General features: G+C 38.0%; 1 protein-coding gene across 3 annotated transcripts in view; it reads left to right on the forward strand.

Annotated features, from left to right (window-relative positions):
- raph1.L (Ras association (RalGDS/AF-6) and pleckstrin homology domains 1 L homeolog) overlaps positions 1–19,722 on the forward strand; it is a 96,834-nt gene that overhangs the window by 62,975 nt on the left and 14,137 nt on the right. For 2 of the 3 annotated variants that reach the window (XM_041576815.1, XM_041576813.1), the window contains exons 5-9: positions 9,587–9,661; positions 14,364–14,441; positions 16,835–16,994; positions 19,233–19,354; positions 19,460–19,525. In XM_041576815.1, the coding sequence (XP_041432749.1) occupies positions 9,587–9,661; positions 14,364–14,441; positions 16,835–16,994; positions 19,233–19,354; positions 19,460–19,525 (501 nt within the window). The remainder of the gene's footprint in view (positions 1–9,586; positions 9,662–14,363; positions 14,442–16,834; positions 16,995–19,232; positions 19,355–19,459; positions 19,526–19,722) is intronic. The other variant, XM_041576814.1, reaches the window with a different exon arrangement.

Genomic DNA, 19,722 nt, shown 5'->3' on the forward strand with positions numbered 1-19,722 from the left:
ATTGTCATTTACACAAATGGACCAAAAATTAAATGATCTGCTGGGGGTTATGGATCTGGGCAAATGGTGTCAAGGTTCCTAAATAAGACCATGAATTGCTCAGACCATGACTTGCTTAATTTTGGTGGATACTTAAATTTTATTTAAGGAGAACTAAACCCCTTATGTACAAAAGCCTCCCTCCATTTTCCTCATTGCTCTGTTATATAGAAAAGTGCTTCCTAAAAACATAAGATGAAAAGGCAGAGCAGCACAGGCTCCATTTTCAGTTCATTACCATCCTCTTTGTGTCTCTTCACAGAACCTTCCAGAGCATGCTCAGTTGGAGCTAGTCTGAGTTCAGCCTCACCAGTGCTCCGTCAGGCTCTGTAAGGGACAGAAGATAGTGAATGTGAACTCCGCTGCTCTGCATTTTTATCTCGACTTTTTAAATAAAAGTACTCTTCAATGTTCGAGACTGTGTGATGAAGCAGAGGTGAGGGAGGCAGTTGAAGGGAGGCTACATGGGGGGGGTTAGTTCTCCTTCAAAGTGGATTCAATCTGCAATTGGAAAGCTTGTAGTCAATGCTTGCCAAGGTTTACCCAGCAAAAGGCGAATGATTCCTTTGATTTAACATCTCTATCCAATTCCAGTTTAATGGCTTTGTTTGAATTCCTGTTATAATGGGTTTTCTGCTCCAAGCCTCCAAAGACATGATTAACCAGTTTGAATTGGTCAGTGTTTTAGCCTTCACTGTGTTTGTCAAATCAAAATGGAATTCCTTCAGAGAGAGAGTGTGTGTGTGTGTGTGTGTGTGTGTGTGTGTGTGTGTGTGTGTGTGTGTTTTATTTTCAAAGTTTCGGCTCCATAGCTTGAGCTGTCTTCAAGACGGCTCAAGCTATGGAGCCGAAACTTTGAAAATAAATTTTGATATTTGAAATTTTATACTAAGTCCTGTTTGGTGCGGTTTTTTGGCTAACAAACAATGTGATTGATTGAATCAGCACAGGGGCATTGGATTTTTCGCCGTGTGCACCAGCCACAAAATATATATATATATATATATATATATATATATATATATATATATATATATATATATATATATATATATATATATATATATATATATATATATATATATATATATATATATATATATATATATATATATACACATATATACATACAAGGTGCACACCGTTGGCCGCTGCCGGCAACTGTACTGATTGTGATAACAATATAGAGGTGGGTGTGTGCTTACACCTGAGGTCAGTAACCCATTCACATAGCATATCACTTCTGCCATGTAGCATTTACAGGCGCATAAACGGAGCGTCGGCTATTTCCCTTTGCAACAGTTGCTGGCTCATACCTCTATTACACCGGCGTCTTGTGTTTAACTGCTGGGGATGCCCCAATAAAGGTCTCAGTGAAAGAGCATGGGGTTGCCATACTGCTCTGTATTACCTCGTCCAGAAGTCCAATTTCATTGCCACAATATGTATCTGCCATATAAAGCCATTTTGTGTGATCGCTCGATCAGACGGTTACTTCATTCATGACCCACATATTACCAATTGAGGGATACATAAAAGGCCAGATTTACTGAGAAGGTTTAGCAGTGCCTGGCATGTACGGTGTATAGGAAGGGAAAGAAAACAAAGGTGTATATATAGAGGGTAGAGAAAGGAAGTTAAAAACATACTTTAGCATGGAAGTTGATACACACAATTTTTTAAGCCACAGTATCTAAGTAGAGGTAACTGAAACAATGTTTAGTATTAAGTAGATACAGTTGATAAATTGTTGCTAGAATAAGTACTGACACACATATGCAGAAGGAAAAAGCATATCAATGTATAAAGAGCTGCTGTTATGGTAAAGGCCACATGGACGTATACAGTCTAAATAAAACATCCTACAGGCAAAGTTTCATTCAATCCCCGGGGAGTAACAGTGTCCAGTCGATAAATCCGCCTAGATTCTCGTCTTAATAATGCCAGGTCCCTGTTGCCACCTCTTGGCAGTTGGGGTTAAAAGTCTATCGCCATATATTACTCTGGACTGTATCGGTACTCCAATACACTAATCTTATTTTTCAATATGCTCAACACATTGGACACCACAATAAGATTGAATTTAGGGGTCTGGCCACATGGGCAGATTCGGGGAGATTAGTCGCCAGGCAGCAAATCTCCTCTTCTTCGTGGCGACTAATCTCCCCGATCTGCCTTCTGCTGGCTAAAATGTAAATCACCTGGGGGTTACCTGTAATTGCCTCAGGAGGAAACTTTGGGCGACTTCAGAACACAAAGCGCTCCGTGTGCCAATTCACATTTTAGCCGGCGGGAGGCAGATCAGGGAGATTAGTCATCGTGAAGAAGAGGATATTTGTTGCCTATTCTCCCCGAATCTGCCCATGTGGCCAGACCCTAAACCATGACAACCAGAGGATTGAGTTCCTAGACCTGCAGATTTATAAAACCAAGGATGGGTTGGGTACAAGCCTATTCAGAAACCCCACAGACCGTAACACAATCCGACTTGCCTCCAGTGACCACTACTCCCTACTCACAATTTTTACGCACAATACGGAACAATAATCTCGCACTGAGGGGCATCCCCAGCAGTTAAACACAGACGCCGGTGTAATAGAGGTATGAGCCAGCAACCGATGTGAAGAGAAATAGCCAACGCTCCGTTTATGCGACTGTAAATGTCTAACTACATGGCAGAAGTGATATGCTATGTGAATGGGTTACTGACTTCAGGTGTGCGTAAGCACACACCCACCTCTATACTGTAATCACAATCAGTACAGTTGCCCGCGCGGCAGATTTAGGAGAAGGTGTGTCTGGTGGTTTTAATCTGGCACGGTGCTTCTTCTTATGTTTAACCTCTGTTTTCAACAAAATATCTTCTTTTCTAGACTATACACTTGCCTGAATATATTCTGCTTTCAGTATTTCTGCATATTAAATGATTAGCTTCCTGACGGCTCAGTGACAGCAGTGCTTGCCTAGCAACGCATTTTGGCGCCAAATTTGATCAATGGGTTTATATTCGGGGGGTAGTCTGGTTGTTTGCTGTATTTCTCCTGACAAAGATCCCTGTGGGGGATCGAAACGTTGAGTCCAATAAAGATTTTTTGTTTTTGCATCAAGTCCCAGTGAGTGCCGCATGCTGCTTTATATGCGCCCCTATGAAAGGCCTAATGTTGGCTTGTGTGGAACAGATATTATTGCGAAAGTGCATTTTTGCATCGAGGACCGCACAGACTGTAACTCCTGTCAAAGGAGCTAAAGGGTATGCAGATAAGAATGGATCTGCTATCCTTTGCCTCTATACAAAAAGCCTGCGGAGCAAAACGGACAATCCGCATAGTGTGCCCTTGGACTTAGTGATGATCCAATCAGTTTGCCAAAGGAATATGGCCACACTTTCCACAAAAGCTTATTAAAGAAACATCTATTACTAAACAATGAGCACAGTCTGCCAAGTGCTACAAAATTACTATTTGTTGTTTGAATAGGACAATGGGGAATAGCTTTATTTTAGGATTTATTATGGGATTATTGTACCTGTACTTGAGAATCAGATTTTCCTGCCTCAATAACTCTTACTTATATTCTATATATTAAGCATGAGCTAAATTATTTTTAGGCTTGTTTACATTTCCCTGACATCAGAATAACAGTGTTTCATTTGCTGCTCAGTGTGTCTCTGTTTCATATGTGACTTTTTTTCCATGATGAAAACTGGTATGTGTTATTATTCATAGGTGCACTTAGTTGCTCTTAAAGGGCTTTAGATGCTACAGTAACAGTATGCAATTTTATTTGTAACCCCTATTGTACTCATTTTGATATTTTAATAATTTTATTAAACTAGAATATGACTATGTTCTGTAAATCATATCCTTTTGGTCAAACTTAAGTTACATCTGTGTACTTGTAGGCGGGGTGGTCCTGGGTTTTTTTTTTATATATTTTGAAAAATGCTGGGTTTTTTTTTTGGGATCACTTATTTCTTCTGAGCATCCTTCTGTTATTGGCATAATTGGTTCCATCCGCTCGGACCCCATTCTTTAATGTGTCCGTAAAATGAAGCAGTGGAAATGTTGCATAATATACGTTGTTTCATATGGGAGAGGTTTCTGATGCTTAGAATGTTAGAAATTCCTCATCCGTTAGCATAGTTATTCTACTGGGATCTGGCTGTCAGTATGTATGTATGTATAGCTCCATAAATGTACATAACACTACAGAGTCATGGTATATTAACAGTAAGAGAAATGTACAACATAAAAACTTGTAAGTACATGACATTTGAAGAAAGCATGAATTGAGTAGTGCATGCTGCCCAGAAAACCAGATATTTTCACCTGTTTTTGTGAATTTTGCACAGGATATGGGACATAATGGAAGATAACATGGTGGGATCTAGTTGCTAAGGTTAGAATGTGTTTTTGTTACCTAAAAATGCCATTTTCTTTTTCTCTCTCAAATTGTACTGCTGCTCAGATCATGGTAAAAATGTTGGGCTTGGAGAACCAGGCAAAAACAATGGAAAGATTAGGCACCAAGGATTTTCAAAGGAGAGAAATGTATCCTGTAGGTAGTGCAATGCTGTATATGAGGGTGGAAAGGATGGAGGCAAACTAGTAATTGGGGAAAACTCTTAAAGGGCCCTTATTGCCCTTGAAAATGCTTTTCTCACTGGAGCTGCAGGATGTCCCAGCAGCTTTTCAGGTGGATAAACAATTCTGGAAGTGTTGCAACCAGGCAGACTTTTACCTCGTGCCCCTGCCAGTCCTAACAGGCACCCTGCTGTATGAAGCCATATCTTTGCAGGTGCATGCAGATTCAGGGCCAACCAGAAGTAGCATTTCCTGGTGCAAGTCTCTGGTTGGTAGCATACCGTGCTCTTCTTACTTTATCCATCACTCTGTAATATTCTAAAGATAAATTTGTATTCAGTAAGAGAGAAGAAGTGGATAGAATCGTGTACGATCAAGCATAGTGCTTCTGGGTATATAATTCCCCTGTATTTTCAATTACCGTCCCCCTGTTTATCTTGATTTATTCCAGATTCACCATAATCAAACCCCCTATACATAAAACCACATTCTTTAGTTAGTATACACTACCCATGTACAATAAATATTTGCTAGATTATTCTCACATAGTATCTCTCATGTAGGTCATTATCTTTGGTACTATGTTCAAAGTCATTGCACGATAAACTAACCAAGCATTAGGACATATTTTATGATCAACAGGCCAATATTCAGGCCAAACGTCACAAATTCTGGTTAATTCAAGACAAATCATTGAAACAGCCTAACACACAGATTGCCTTTTTTGGTCAAATTATGTAAGTCACTCCTGTCTCCCTCTCAAATGGGGGTCATTTATCAACACTGGGCAAATTTGCCCATGGGCAGTAACCCAGAGCAACCAATCAGATTGCTGCCTTCATTGTTCTACTTGCAGCTGGCTTTAAAAAGCTAATCACTGATTGGTTGCTATAGGTAACTGCCCATGGGCAAATTTGCCCAGTATTGATAAATGAACCCCAATTACTTGACAAGAAGAGGCAGAATTAAGTCCTGCAAGTTACCTTTCATTTAATACAAGATAGCAATGATCTTATATCTTTATAGTACCCAGCACATCGTGGCAGCTCTGACTGACACATCATTAATTATCTCATTGATACATTTTCAGCTTAACAACTAATAAAGCAGATGTAAAAGTATTCATACATAATATACTTTTTAATAAAGTGCATTTAGGTTTGCCATCTTTATGGTATTGTAACAACCTACCTGGTAAAAATTAAACCGTGTGCCAATATTATTAATAGGGTTGATTTTATTTGTTTCCCAAGAAATGTGCAAACCATAGTTTCCTCCTTTGGGGCAATGGCTTACACAGCTCCTTCCTAAGGTTGTATCTTTTTATTGTTACTGCATTAAAGTTCACTTGGATTAAATGAAGAAGGATGCCTATGTGATCAGTTGGTCATCTGATACCATCATCTAAATTATAATGACTTAAAAACAACTTGGTTTTAGGGATCCAGGTAGTATTATACTATAATAAGGAATCTATTTGTTGGTATGTGCAAATAATAAAGTGATTGCCCCTGAATTCATGCAGCTTCTATTGTATATAATGCTTGCTCAATTGAATGGAAATCAAATAAATCAAACCCACTGTCCAAATAGTCCTAAAATGTGATTGGCTGCTTTAGATTCATTTGAGAACAGTCAACTCAACCCAAAACACAGTCAACACTGTATTGTCCTAAAAAAAAAATCACAATGTTTGACATTGTAAGTTTGAAAGACTGGGAAAGTCTAATGGGCTAAGTGTGAGAAAATCTAGTTTAAGGGATTCGGTTATTATTGATATATTGTCGTTTTTAACACTAAATTACACTGGAGGAATCATGCGGTTGTGGTTCTATTTCTCCTGCTTGGGTGCTATTCTCATATCTACCAATAGGTGGGGCATAAGAACATTTTTGCCAAGGCAAATGATGTGTGACTTCATTTTGAACAATACAAAGCTGAAACCTTCTCCAGCCTTCAGGTACCTTCGTTTTGGAAGGGTAGAAGTGGCTTGGGTGTTGGGAACAGTTGCCTCCTATTGTTTCCACTTTATGTTATGTATTTAGGGCTAAGTTCCCGCTGTCTCCCACTGAATTTAATGTATTTAGGAGACCTGTGGGTAACAAGGCACACCTGCACATAATGAAAACGGTTTTAAAAAAGATACAGTGAGTGTGTGCATTGCTACACTGACTAAGTATTAAACCAGTTTGACTGCACTATTCTTTTCCACTCAAGTGGTAAAGTCAGGAAATACAAGTTGCTATTTTCTTTAATACTCAACCACTGCCATATATAGCACAGGTATTTGTGTTTTATTCTTTCTGTTGAAAAAGCTTAGTGGTCTTGTTTGTTTTGTTCTCTTCTTTATATAATGTCTGCTCTTACAGTCACATCTAAAAATGCTTGTCCATACTTACTAGTTGTGTAATGCTAACGTGGAAACGAGCATCTTCCACATACAGCAAAATTAATTCTACCGTCTCTTGAGGCTTTTGCTTGAATTCTGACTCTGGAATCTTCTTCGAAAGCATTATAGGACTGCTATAATACAAAACTGCTTTACGCAAGAGATTTTATTTTATTATTAGGCACTTTTGGAACCTGTTCTGCTTTTTGATAACTGTATCATTTTACAGTTAACAAAAAACACAGCACGGGGAAACCGAATCGACCTTTTATAATAACGTTTCTTAAGGTTCTGAAAATAGATAGCATTACTTCATTCAGATTTATGAGAAGCTGTAATCCCTTCAGCAGCTCTCGTTTTTTAATACTCTTCATGAAGCCGCATAATGATTCCTACAAAATAGAGGAGCAAGAATGTGATGATTAATGAGGAGCTCCGCCATCAATTCCCTGTATGTTTCAGGCAGAACATCTTCAAGCCTGGTCTGTCCTCTTATGATGTTGAGATTCTTGTTTTGTGAGAAAACAGCGCTTAATCGTTCTGTATATCATTCAGTCTTTTAATGGTTAGTTGATTTTAGGTCAAAAATAACGTTACTGTAAATTCACTCATTTAACTGTTGGCTCTAATAAGCGACTTGTAATTATTTATTCATTTATTAAGTGCTGAAACTCTTACAGGTTGGGGCAAATATACATTTTTTCTCATTACATTCATGTTTTTCAACTGCATTGTTTAACCCGTTATCCAGAAAGCTGTGAATTATGGAAAGCCCATCTCTCATAGACTCCATTTTATCCAAATAATCCAAATTTTTAAAAATGATTTCCTTTTTCTCTGTAATAATAAAACAGTACCTTGTACTTGATCCAAACTCAGATATAATTAATCCTTATTGGAAGCAAAACCAGCCTATTGAGTTAATTTAATGTTTCTATGATTTTCTAGTAGACTTAAAGTATGGAAAACCCCAGGTCCCAATCATTCTGAATAACAGGTCCCATACCAGTACTAGCAGATATGTACTTATATTAAAGTAGTTCACCTAAAAATTGTAAATTTGAATATCTATTTGAGAATCCCCTTGACAAAGGCTTACGCCGAAACGTTGGGGCCATTCTCATACTGGTGGTAGGTGTATCTGCTCCTTGCTGTATAATTGTAATACTTACTGTTTACTGTTATGTAATTGTGGCTATGTTTAAACGTTAGGTATATACCATGTAAGCTTATGTATTGTATTATACAGGCCTACCATTGTGGCTTTGTATGTATTATTTGCATAAATAAGTAAAACTTTATTTTAAATATACCATACTTGTCTTCCTTTGAGTGTGCATACCTATCTATATATTGTTACGTTGTGGGGTACCCATTGTAGGGGTACCCTTTTGATGTTTGCACCTCTTGCACTGTTTACCTACAGCATTTGCTGAATTGGTGTGCCCTCCACCCATTACTAAATTCTAAATTTGAATATCTCCCAGACACATTTTGTGTAAAAAATAGGAACGTACCAGTGTGTTATAGTCATTTAGATATAGAAGAATTGTGCTTAAAAAGTAGTGTTTCAGGCTGATTTATTGAATATTTCTGCAAAAACTCTAATAATCCCTCCCTTCTTTTCCACTTCCTGCTCCCTGAAATCCCAGACTGTGCAGGGGAGCCAGCGGCACTCAACACACTGTACTGTAGGACAGGAACCAATCAGCAGCTAGCAGGACCTGATAGGGAACTGACGCCAGTCTGTGCTTGTGTGACTGCAGGACTGTGATTGGCTCCTACTGTGCTTCTGGCAGGGACTGTTAGGACATGTCCACCCTGCATTTGAAACAAGGACGTTTAGGGCGCTCCAATAAAGGGGCTATTTTTAAAGATAATAATACTTTTTAGCATCATGTAAAAGCAACACCATATATTACTCGCCATTGCCTAAAGTGAATTTACATTTTTTGTAAGGTTTAAATATTTTTCTAGCAGACTTAAGATATGGTGATCCATATGATGGAAAGGTCCCTTATCCGGAAAGCCTCAAGTCCCAAGCATTCTGGATAATAGATCATATACCAGTAACTGTAAAGTTAATTTATATGTAAGCTACTACCAATGAAGTCTGTGTTATGTATGCTTTAATAATGATTCCTACCATCCCTTCCTTCTTACCCGGGTTACCCAGCAGGGCCGCCCCTTCCTGCCTTTCTGTTGGCCCATTTCCCATCCCTTTCCCTATTAATCAAACCAGACCTGTATATTAAATGAAGCAGACTTTTTAATGTTAACTAAATGTTGTAATTTATGTGACTTTGATCCCAGTATTGACACACAGGTAGGTGAGTATAGAATTTTTCACTGGACTTTATAATAAATGATAATTTTGATTGTTTAATGTTTATGATATGCTTTACACTGTGTCTTACTCCTAGGTGATGGCTTTATAAGGCTGTGTCCTTATTTTTTCTCCATGCATGCTACTACATTAATCAGTTCACATAATGATTGCAGTCTTCACAGAAATCTCATTTAATTGTATTTTCCACTTTTTCTCTTGTCTATCTCTTTTTATTTCCAATGCAAGCACTCCTATCTGGACAGGGAAACATCAATTCTTCTCAGAAACATTGCAGGAAAACCCACTCATTTGCTGACTAAGGTGATGAAGCTTGATCTTTGCATCTGCATGTGTGCCTTACCCTGGTAGCTAAATGGGTGCTGTGAAATGGATATGGGCATGTTGCAATCTACTTATGCTGGGCACAATTTTATTACCGTTGGTCTGTATGATTATAGAAGAGAGACAGTAAATTTAAATTACTAGTAAAATTCTCTTAACGTTAAAAATGTGTATGACATACTGGCTTGTGGGAATGGCCCAACCTTGTTGTAAAGGTTTGTACTTTCATGTACTTATCACTCTCTATATCATACTTAAAGTTAATTTAAAGGTCAACAACCCATTTAATATTTAGGAGTTAGCTGTATAACCAGAAAGCTGCCAATTGAGGAGGTCTGAGAGGAGAGAATTCAGGTGCTGTCCATTCATATTTTGCAATCTATTTCATATTAGAATTACCATTTAGTATGGTGTAATATACAATAAGATCCCTTATCTGGAAAGCCCCAGGTCCCAAGCATACAAGTATACAATAGTATTTGAATCAATTTGCACCTGTCCTTTTTATCATTAACTGATATTTTCTTAATAATAAGTTAAGCTCAGATTTGGTTTAGGTAACAAAAAAGCAAAAATAAATAAAAATAGTTTGACAAGGAACAGAGGAGACATACATTGAAAGCCAGTCTGCATACTCCATTAACCTAGGAAAATTGCTAAAAAAACACCGGTAAATACATTGCAAAAGTGCCCCAAATAAATGTCATTTTATTTTTGCATTAGATCCACTTTACAAAGGATACAGTTAGCTTAAACATGGTAATGCAATGGGGGACTTCTAGCATCTCAAGGGTTACGAAAGCAGAATAATCACTTTTACAATTGAAAAGTAGGTGATGAAGGATTAAAATCTCTCAGCATGATTAATGGACAGCACGGTAGGATTTGGCTGTGCAAGGATAAGGTTTTCGAAAACTGCGTCCAGAGGAGTAACCTTAATATGCGGGACTCTGTGTATAGAACAAATCACTTTCTAATATAGATAAGCAGTGTCATTCTGGAGACCCGTTGGTGAGTGTCATTTAAGCCTCTGTAACTGCCGCTTCTCTTCCCCAGTTGTACAGAGCAATTATATTTGTGTCTGAATAATGAATGGAAATTAGGTTGCATGGTCTATTAACTGCATGGCTTATGTTCTAACATGGATTGCTCCTTCCACTGCCTTGCATGTCTGCTCGTAAGTTACCTCTGATATATATATATATATCTGTTTCACTGTCTTATGATTAAAGAGACTTCTGTTTAGCTTTCATTCATTGATCAAAACCTGCGTTCTTTACCTCTTATTCTGTTTGATGGAAAAGACTTGTCTTGAACCGTTTGTGTTAAATCAATTTCCTTTGAGCCTCTTCCCTAAAAGTCATTTTATTGTTATATGCTTATTATCTGGTGGTTTTGCTCAGAGATAATATATGATTTCACCCTGTATGACTTTACTCTAGTAAAAGATGGGTTTTAAAGGCAGTTATCAAAAAGATTAAAATACCTGTTGCTCTATTAACCCCCGTAGCAATCGCACTTTTTGTATAATGATTCTGTTCTGGGATGTACCTGTGATGAGTTTGTATGTTTTCCCTGTGTCTGCATGAAAATATACATTGACTTTTGATGACATTGACCCTATTGTGTTGTGGAAATGTGACAGGAGTATCAGACTGGAAGTTCCACTGGGGCAGGTACTAATGTATGAAGGATGAACAATCTCTCTAAATTACTTTGTAAATGTGATGGTACAGTATAAATAAAAGAAGAATAAAGTACCAGCAGCTAGAATAACTAGTATATATGGATGATTAGCTTCTGACTGCTTTGTTGAGGAGGTAAATGTTCCCCATTATTTTGAGCAAAATTGCAGCAGATCTCTTGCTTTTCATTTGAATATGATGATTCTCAATAGCTATATCAAAAAAAGAAATGCTCCTTTCCCATGTGCTTTGTATGTTAAATTGTGCTTCACTCTTAGGTTTATTACCTAAAATATTGGCAGGTTTTGCCATACAGAGCACATTTTGCACCCAGTCTTCTCCCGTCTTAGCTGAACAAAATATATTCTTCCGTCTTGGCTAGTGAAGTACATAGGTATGGGTATAGGATCTGTTATCTGGTAACCTGTTATCCAGAAATTTCATTGTGGAAAGGCTGTCTCCAATAGGCTTAATTTTATCTAAAATAATCCAAATTTTTAAAAATGCCTTTTTCTCTGTAATAATAAAACAGTAGCTTGTACTTGATCCAAGCTAAGAAATGATTAATCCTTTTCGGAAGCAAAACCAGCCTGTTGGGTTTATTTTATGTTTACGTGATTTTCTAGTGATTTAAGGTAAAAAGATCCAAATTACGGAAAGATCCATTATCCGGAAAACCCCAGATCCTTAGCATCTTGGATAACAGGTACCATTCCTGTATCAGTAACTGTTATACAACTAACTTCTAGTTCCTAAAAAAATATGTGTAATTAAAGTTAACTTTGGAGTAGATGAGCCATACCTGTCAACATTTTAAAAATGAAAATAAGACACCCATTTGTGTAGCCACTCCTCCATGATTAACATGTATGTTGGCAAAACACACCCCCTTTCTATGTCACATTTGGTGACGTTTGCAGGCTCCCTTCTGCAAATTCTCAAGGTTGCCATGGGTCTGGGGTATTTCAGTGCTGAAAACTAGTGCGCGATGTCACAGTCTTGGCTTTCTCCTGTGGACTTCCCAATAATGCAGGACATTTGCAGAAGATTTGATCTGGGACTGCGGGCAGCCAGGTGAAAATCGGGACTGTCCTGCGCAATGTGGGACACTTGGGAGATATGCATGAGCGCTGCAAAATTTGAACACATTGCAATGAAGTTGTGTGTTGAACAGAGCTGTAACCCCCAGTCAAAGTTTGGTCATCCAACCCATCTGGAATTTGTGCTACAGTTTCCTTTTAGCCTTCATCGCCATTGCATATCAGTTTGTGTAGTCGCTAATGAGCAGAACATATCTGGGTACATCAGAGGTTTAAAAGGACTAATCCCATCATGTCTGACTGGTTGATGACTGCACATGCTGGTTTCATATGATTATCATTTGAACAGATTTTTTTCCAACTCGTCAAAAGCTAAATGATCTATAAATACCAAACAGAAATCTGCAGAACAAAAAGCTAAATAACTGGAAAAAAAACACACACAATTTTAAAATGAAGATCGATTGCAAATTGTCTCAGAATATCAATGTCCACATCATACTAAAAGTGAATTTAGTATTTTATTGTTATATTGTTGGAATTACACAATTTGGGGGTTGTGACTTTCATGTCTAACCTAATAGATAATGAACTCACATGTTGTTGTATATAAAAGCACAGATTAGAAGAAACACTAAGGGCAGAGACACATGGTCAGATTCGGGGAGATTAGTCACCCGGCAAATATCCGACAAATATCCTCTTCCTCGGGGCGACTAATCTCCCCGAACTGCCTTCCCGCCGGCTAGAATGAAAATCGCCGGCGGGATGGCAATTGGATCGCGACCCGAGTGCCCTCCCGCCGACGGGAAGGCAGGGGAGGCAATTCAGGGAGATTAGTCGCCCCAAAGTAAAGGAAATTTGTTCCCGGCGACTAATCTCTTCGAATCTGACAGTTTGTCTCTGCCCTAAAGCAGGGTTACTAATGTATTGTTTTCATACCAAGTATAGCAAAACCAGCAGAGAGGTATCCCTCTATTTAAACTGTAGCCATTTTCAGATATATTGAGCCACAAATAATCTCAGTTTCTGTCAGTAGTATTTCACTCATCTCAGTTTTTTTTTTACTTTCCCCATAGATTACGTAAAGGAAAAAGATTTAATAGTTGGGCTTTAATCACAAGATTTTAGTTCGTAGTGCGCAGTGGGGGATACATGAGATGCCCAGTAGAAAGTCTGTAAAGCCAGTTGTACATGACTGCTGTATTAATGAAATATTGATTTCCTATTATGTTTCCAAACTAAGTGGAACCATAGTAACAAACAAAACACAAGGGTCAGATGACATAAATGCCCATTGAACCCAAAAATGTTCCATTAGGCTTTTTGTAAATTGCCATGCAATTGGCCAGTTCATTGGCCTTGATGTTCAGTAGACTGTTGATTTAATGAAATTGTAGTTATCGCTGTTGTCAAATTGTATGGATTATAGCACGCTGGGCAGGGTCAGCCTTCTCATCCACAGACTGGGATACAATGGTTTATAGTGAAGCCGCACAGAAACAGAATCGAGCTCTTTGGGAGTTAAAGTCAGCATTTTTATAACTTGGTTCAGGTTTTTGATTGGTGACGTGGAAATCTTGGTTTTTTTCCCCTGGGATATTTGTTCCAGATTAACAGCCTTTCCTTTGTATTAGAGAAGGTCTTGAAACCTACAAAACTTAACTAGGGGGGGTTATTGGTGGGGTGAGATCAACTGAAATACATATGACATGGAGGTGATGGGGAAGTAGAAAGAATATAGAGGTTTGATAAAAAGAGAGGAAGGGGTTTGCCAAAGAAACCAGATATGATTTGTTGGCATGTCCATTTACACTAAATTCCTAACCCTTGCTCCCCAGTAATTGGCTGATTGAGAAGTACGCTGTAACCAAACTAAAGTTTCTCAGTGCTATCACATTGTTTGTTTTTGAGGGTGGAACCTGTGTGGTTAATGCTTTTGTTCTGTTTCTACAGGAGGAGCAAGCAGCCAAAATAAAGGCTGAGAAGATTCGAATAGCTTTAGAGAAGATAAAGGAAGCTCAGGTGAAAAAGGTAGGTCCTCTTATTGCTACAATTCTGCACATGTTACAGTTTCCATGGGCTCTATAAATAGACTGCAGGGGGGTTGGCATGGCCTTGTTCAGTTCCTCCATGTAGGAAACATTTGCAGCATGTAGAAGTGTGCCAATGTCTGTACATACTGACTGAAGGAGAGATTGGGAAAGTGCTGAAGAATGGGACAGACAGAGGAAATTTCAGTATGGGTGTAACAGCACTGGGGTGTATTGTAAAGACTTCCGATCAACCGTGTATCTGGCTATGCTATAGGACAATGTGTCAGTGCTAAACAAGCAAGAGTCTGCATTAAATGCATCACAATACCTTTCTCAGCCCTTTGGAATGGGGAAGGGTATGTAAAGCAAATACCGCAGGGTTTCTGCTCAACTTTTCTGCAGTGCAGCTTGACTTTTATATATGTGTATGGATATCTTTTTTTCTTTTTGCATAAATATTCACTTAAAATGGGTGAATCACAGAAGCATATTGGTGATTATTTAGAGGTGACTATTAAAGGACCTTTTAGGTGCCACATAAAGATCACCTATATCTTATAATTCCCTACTGAATTATGATTACCCTTTGTATTAAAGTAGAAACTCCCGGTTCGATTTAATCACACTGTCAATGTCATTAGGCTACACCTCATGCTAGTAAGTAAATGTTAATGTAATAGGAGGCATGTGGTACTTGATAAGCTTGAGTCTAGCCGTCCGAATTATCGTCATACAAGCAAGCAGGAAATGATTAATAATTATGTACTACAAGACAATATTTCCATTAGACAAATGAAGTGGTCGTGTAACTATTTCCGGCAAGGGAATTACCCGACAATATGTATATTTTTAAAGTAAGAACACGTCTTGCTTCAAACGCCTGCTCCCATTGGTGATATGGGTATCCTAGTGCATTGGATTGAGCAGCCCAGCTTGTTTCTCTGGCAACAACAGGTGTCCTAATGGGCTCATGAGACACTTGGGGCATAGTTTTCAGCCACTACATTTTTATATTTCATGGATTAGTTTTGGCTTAATCGCCTATTTAGACCAAAATTGGAACTGTATCTGATAGAAACTCAATACAGGTATGGGACCTGTTATCCAGAATGCTCGGGACCTGGGGTCTTCCAGTTAATGGATCTTTCCGTAATTTGGATCTTCATACCTTAAGTCTACTAGAAAATCACGTAAACATTAAATAAACCCAATAGGCTGGTTTTGCTTCCAATAAGGGTTAATTATATCTTAGTTGGGATCAAGTACAAGGTACGGTTTTATTATTACAGAGAATAAGGAAATCGTTTTTCAAAATTTGGATTATTTGAATAAAATGGAGTCTATGGGAGACAGCCATTCAGTAATTCGGAGCTCTCTGGATAACGGGTTTCCGGATAATGTATCCCATACCTGTACAGTGTACATCTGTGGCAAAAAAAAGATATGGTGTATATTTTTTTCATTGTATTTCATGAAAAAAATACCTTTAAGATAGCATAATAACCATATGCTTGTCCTGAGGAATAAACCAGTATAAGCCAAATGCAAAGCTTGGGCATACATGAAAAGATCTTTTGTTTTTATTTGACCACCTTCATGGACTGGCTTCTGGGTTGACATTCAGATAATAATAGGTGTCTATGCAGACCCCTTGGGAGAAGACCACCCAGATTGCCCTTAGTGGTCCTCTTCAGATGGGATTTTTAGACCTGACAATAGATATATGGTTGTCCATGGTTGCTCAAGGGCAAGTGTGGAACCGTACATAAAATCAAAATGTGTCAGGAGCATTTGGAGAGGTTTCACTGTATGAACTTGATCTCTCCCAAAGCCTCTTTCAGATGACATTGCACTTTACCTTGATTTGTCTTTTCATTTGAGATTTGAGATCTATGCAAGACACAGAGAATATGAATATACAGTACATAAAGCAAGTCCAATGTTCAGAGTACCAAAACAGTGCCAACCCTACAATTCCAGTTCAATATCAAATTCCTATCTGCTTTGGTGCAGATGGCGTCACACACAGACATGTCTCAAGGCAGATGTTAATTCCAGGCCTCCATGCACCATATTTTCCAGTTGTGACTAGGCACAAGGTACTTTCGTAAATAGCATTCAAGTACACAAAACGTTGTGTCCATTTTAGCGCTTTGCACCCAAATTCTTAAAAAAAAAACGTATTACCTTGATTTTAAATTAAATTCGTAAAACATGGTCGGGGGCCAAGTGTCATTTTAATCATTCCAAAAATTGTAAACAGTGACGAATCTAACTAGTCAAATAGGGAGAGTTCTAACTACATAATAGTCTGTTGCTTGTGGGATAAATGCCTTTTCGTGAATCACATATTGTGAGCTTCTTTGACTGACACTGTTTATTCCTGGGCAGTTGGTGATCAGAGTGCACATGTCTGATGACAGCTCCAAGACAATGATGGTGGACGAGCGGCAAACGGTACGACAGGTGCTGGACAACTTGATGGACAAGTCTCACTGTGGGTACAGCCTTGACTGGTCGCTCGTGGAGACCATTTCTGAGCTTCAGATGGGTTAGTCAACCGGATACATTTGAAAACAATAACGATTTTTTTTACAGTTATACGTTAGATATTGCTAAAAAAATTCAACTAGATTATTTACCTTAAGCTAAATCAAATAAAACATGGTTCATTTAGTTGTAAAATAGCAAAATATCACTAATGTCCTTATTCTTCATGACACTAATGAAGCCCTACTAACACTTGTTAGTAAATCATGTTACTGTCAAATGTGTTTCAGTTGACACGGAGACCACAGCCTTAATTGCCTTGCTGATTTTCCCATCAGGCCTCAAGACTGCTGATATATTGTAGATAATGAGCACAATAATGTATTTTAAACGTGCCTTACTAACAAACAGCAGCAACCACACTACATCCACGTCACCATTAGTGCACAGCATTGCTCCTTGTTAAGAGAATCACATTATGAAGTTCCTGGAACCATTAGCCAATTGCATTTCAATCCAGCAGTGACCATGTTAAAATGTCTGAAAAACCATTGTGCTGTGACAAATTGCACTTTTAGATACAAACACGAATCACCCCTTGGTTTTTATCCTTCTAATTCCGGTGGAGGTCTGACTGCAGTCAGTATTCAAAAATTTCACAATATCCAAAGAATAGAAAAGAACCCCCACTAGAACAGACTAAACTCAGGCAGTCACAAAGTATTATTGACACACTTATTTATAGTTAGTTAAATAGTAAACACTTGAATAAACACCACTAATCAGTGCATGAGGCTGAATATGCCACTTATTAAATTGTTATAAAGTGCTGTGCAATAAGTTATAAAGTGCAGTGCAAAGGATTATTAGTGAGGAGCTTGAAAGGCCAAGTTTCTTCTTTCCCACATTAATATTCGGCAATTAATAAAGTGATACCAAAATTGATCACCAATTTCTAAATTACTAGTAATGCTAAAAGAAAATAAGTTGATAGTTATAATAGATTGACTAAAATGAGAATATTGAATACATTAGATTATAAAGTGCTACAGTGCTGAATGAATTTAGTAATCCTTCCTAATTAATAAGGTTCGTTAATTAACTAGGCTGCCATTGGATAGGATAAAAACTAAAAATCAATGCTCAAATTCATGAGGAAAGGAGGAAAATGAAAAAAGAGAAGGTGGAGTTGTCCCAAAACTACTACCTAATTTGTTCTATCCCTGGGACACCACAAAGGTGGAGAAGGCAGAGTAACCGGGACTGTGGTCTCGTGATTAACTAAGCCCTAAGCTGATTTAAGAGACTACGATATCCTATAAAACCGCAATTCCACGGTCTCCTGGGAGTTTAGTATTGCAGAGAAAGAGAAGGAGTTGAACCGAGCAAAGATTCTTTCCACCACCCTCCGAAAATTGTTTGACCCCAAGTTAAGTATATCGTTTTAAAAGATAACCAGATCTGGAAATGCAACGCCGACGCGCGTTTCGCTATGTTAGCTTTGTCAAGGCGTAATAAGGTTTAGCTTAGGGCTTAGTTAATCACGAGACCACAGTCCCGGTTACTCTGCCTTCTCCACCTTTGTGGTGTCCCAGGGATAGAACAAATTAGGTAGTAGTTTTGGGACAACTCCACCTTCTCTTTTTTCATTTTCCTCCTTTCCTCATGAATTTGAGCATTGATTTTTAGTTTTTATCCTATCCAATGGCAGCCTAGTTAATTAACGAACCTTATTAATTAGGAAGGATTACTAAATTCATTCAGCACTGTAGCACTTTATAATCTAATGTATTCAATATTCTCATTTTAGTCAATCTATTATAACTATCAACTTATTTTCTTTTAGCATTACTAGTAATTTAGAAATTGGTGATCAATTTTGGTATCACTTTATTAATTGCCGAATATTAATGTGGGAAAGAAGAAACTTGGCCTTTCAAGCTCCTCACTAATAATCCTTTGCACTGCACTTTATAACTTATTGCACAGCACTTTATAACAATTTAATAAGTGGCATATTCAGCCTCATGCACTGATTAGTGGTGTTTATTCAAGTGTTTACTATTTAACTAACTATAAATAAGTGTGTCAATAATACTTTGTGACTGCCTGAGTTTAGTCTGTTCTAGTGGGGGTTCTTTTCTATTCTTTGGATATTGTGAAATTGCACTTTTAGCCCACACATTCTGATCCCTGATTCTCGAACAAATTAGTAATTTATAGCCATGGTTGAGACAATGCTGTATATATTTCATTCTCCCTTTATAAGACGTGGCTCACGTGATCCTTCTCTTTGTAGAGCGAATCTTTGAAGACCATGAGAACCTAGTGGAAAATCTTTTGAACTGGACCCGAGACAGCCAGAACAAGCTTATGTTTGTCGAACGTATAGAAAAATATGCACTTTTCAAAAACCCGCAGGTAAGAATGAAGGGCATAAAGAGGGGGAGATCTGTTGGGGTTGCCAAGTGAGACCTGCACAACGGTGGTTGGTTTCTGATGAAGAATTATGCCTTTGTGTTTCAGAACTACCTTCTTGGAAGAAAAGAAACTTCTGAGATGGCAGACAGAAATAAGGAAGTATTGCTAGAGGTGAGCAAATGGGGTAATAGTTCATACATTCAATTTAATTTCTATGTATATACAGTAAAACGCAGTGGCCTAATTTCTTCTGTTCAATGAGCCATATTTATTGCTTAATTACGTTCATTTATAAAAATAGGAGCTGCCATAGTCTCTCCATCAGTGTAACCAGTGAAATCTCAACCATATGTTGGTGGGAAATTGTC

This window comes from Xenopus laevis, chromosome 9_10L, assembly GCF_017654675.1.
Source record: "Xenopus laevis strain J_2021 chromosome 9_10L, Xenopus_laevis_v10.1, whole genome shotgun sequence".
NCBI classification, from domain to species: domain Eukaryota; kingdom Metazoa; phylum Chordata; class Amphibia; order Anura; family Pipidae; genus Xenopus; species Xenopus laevis.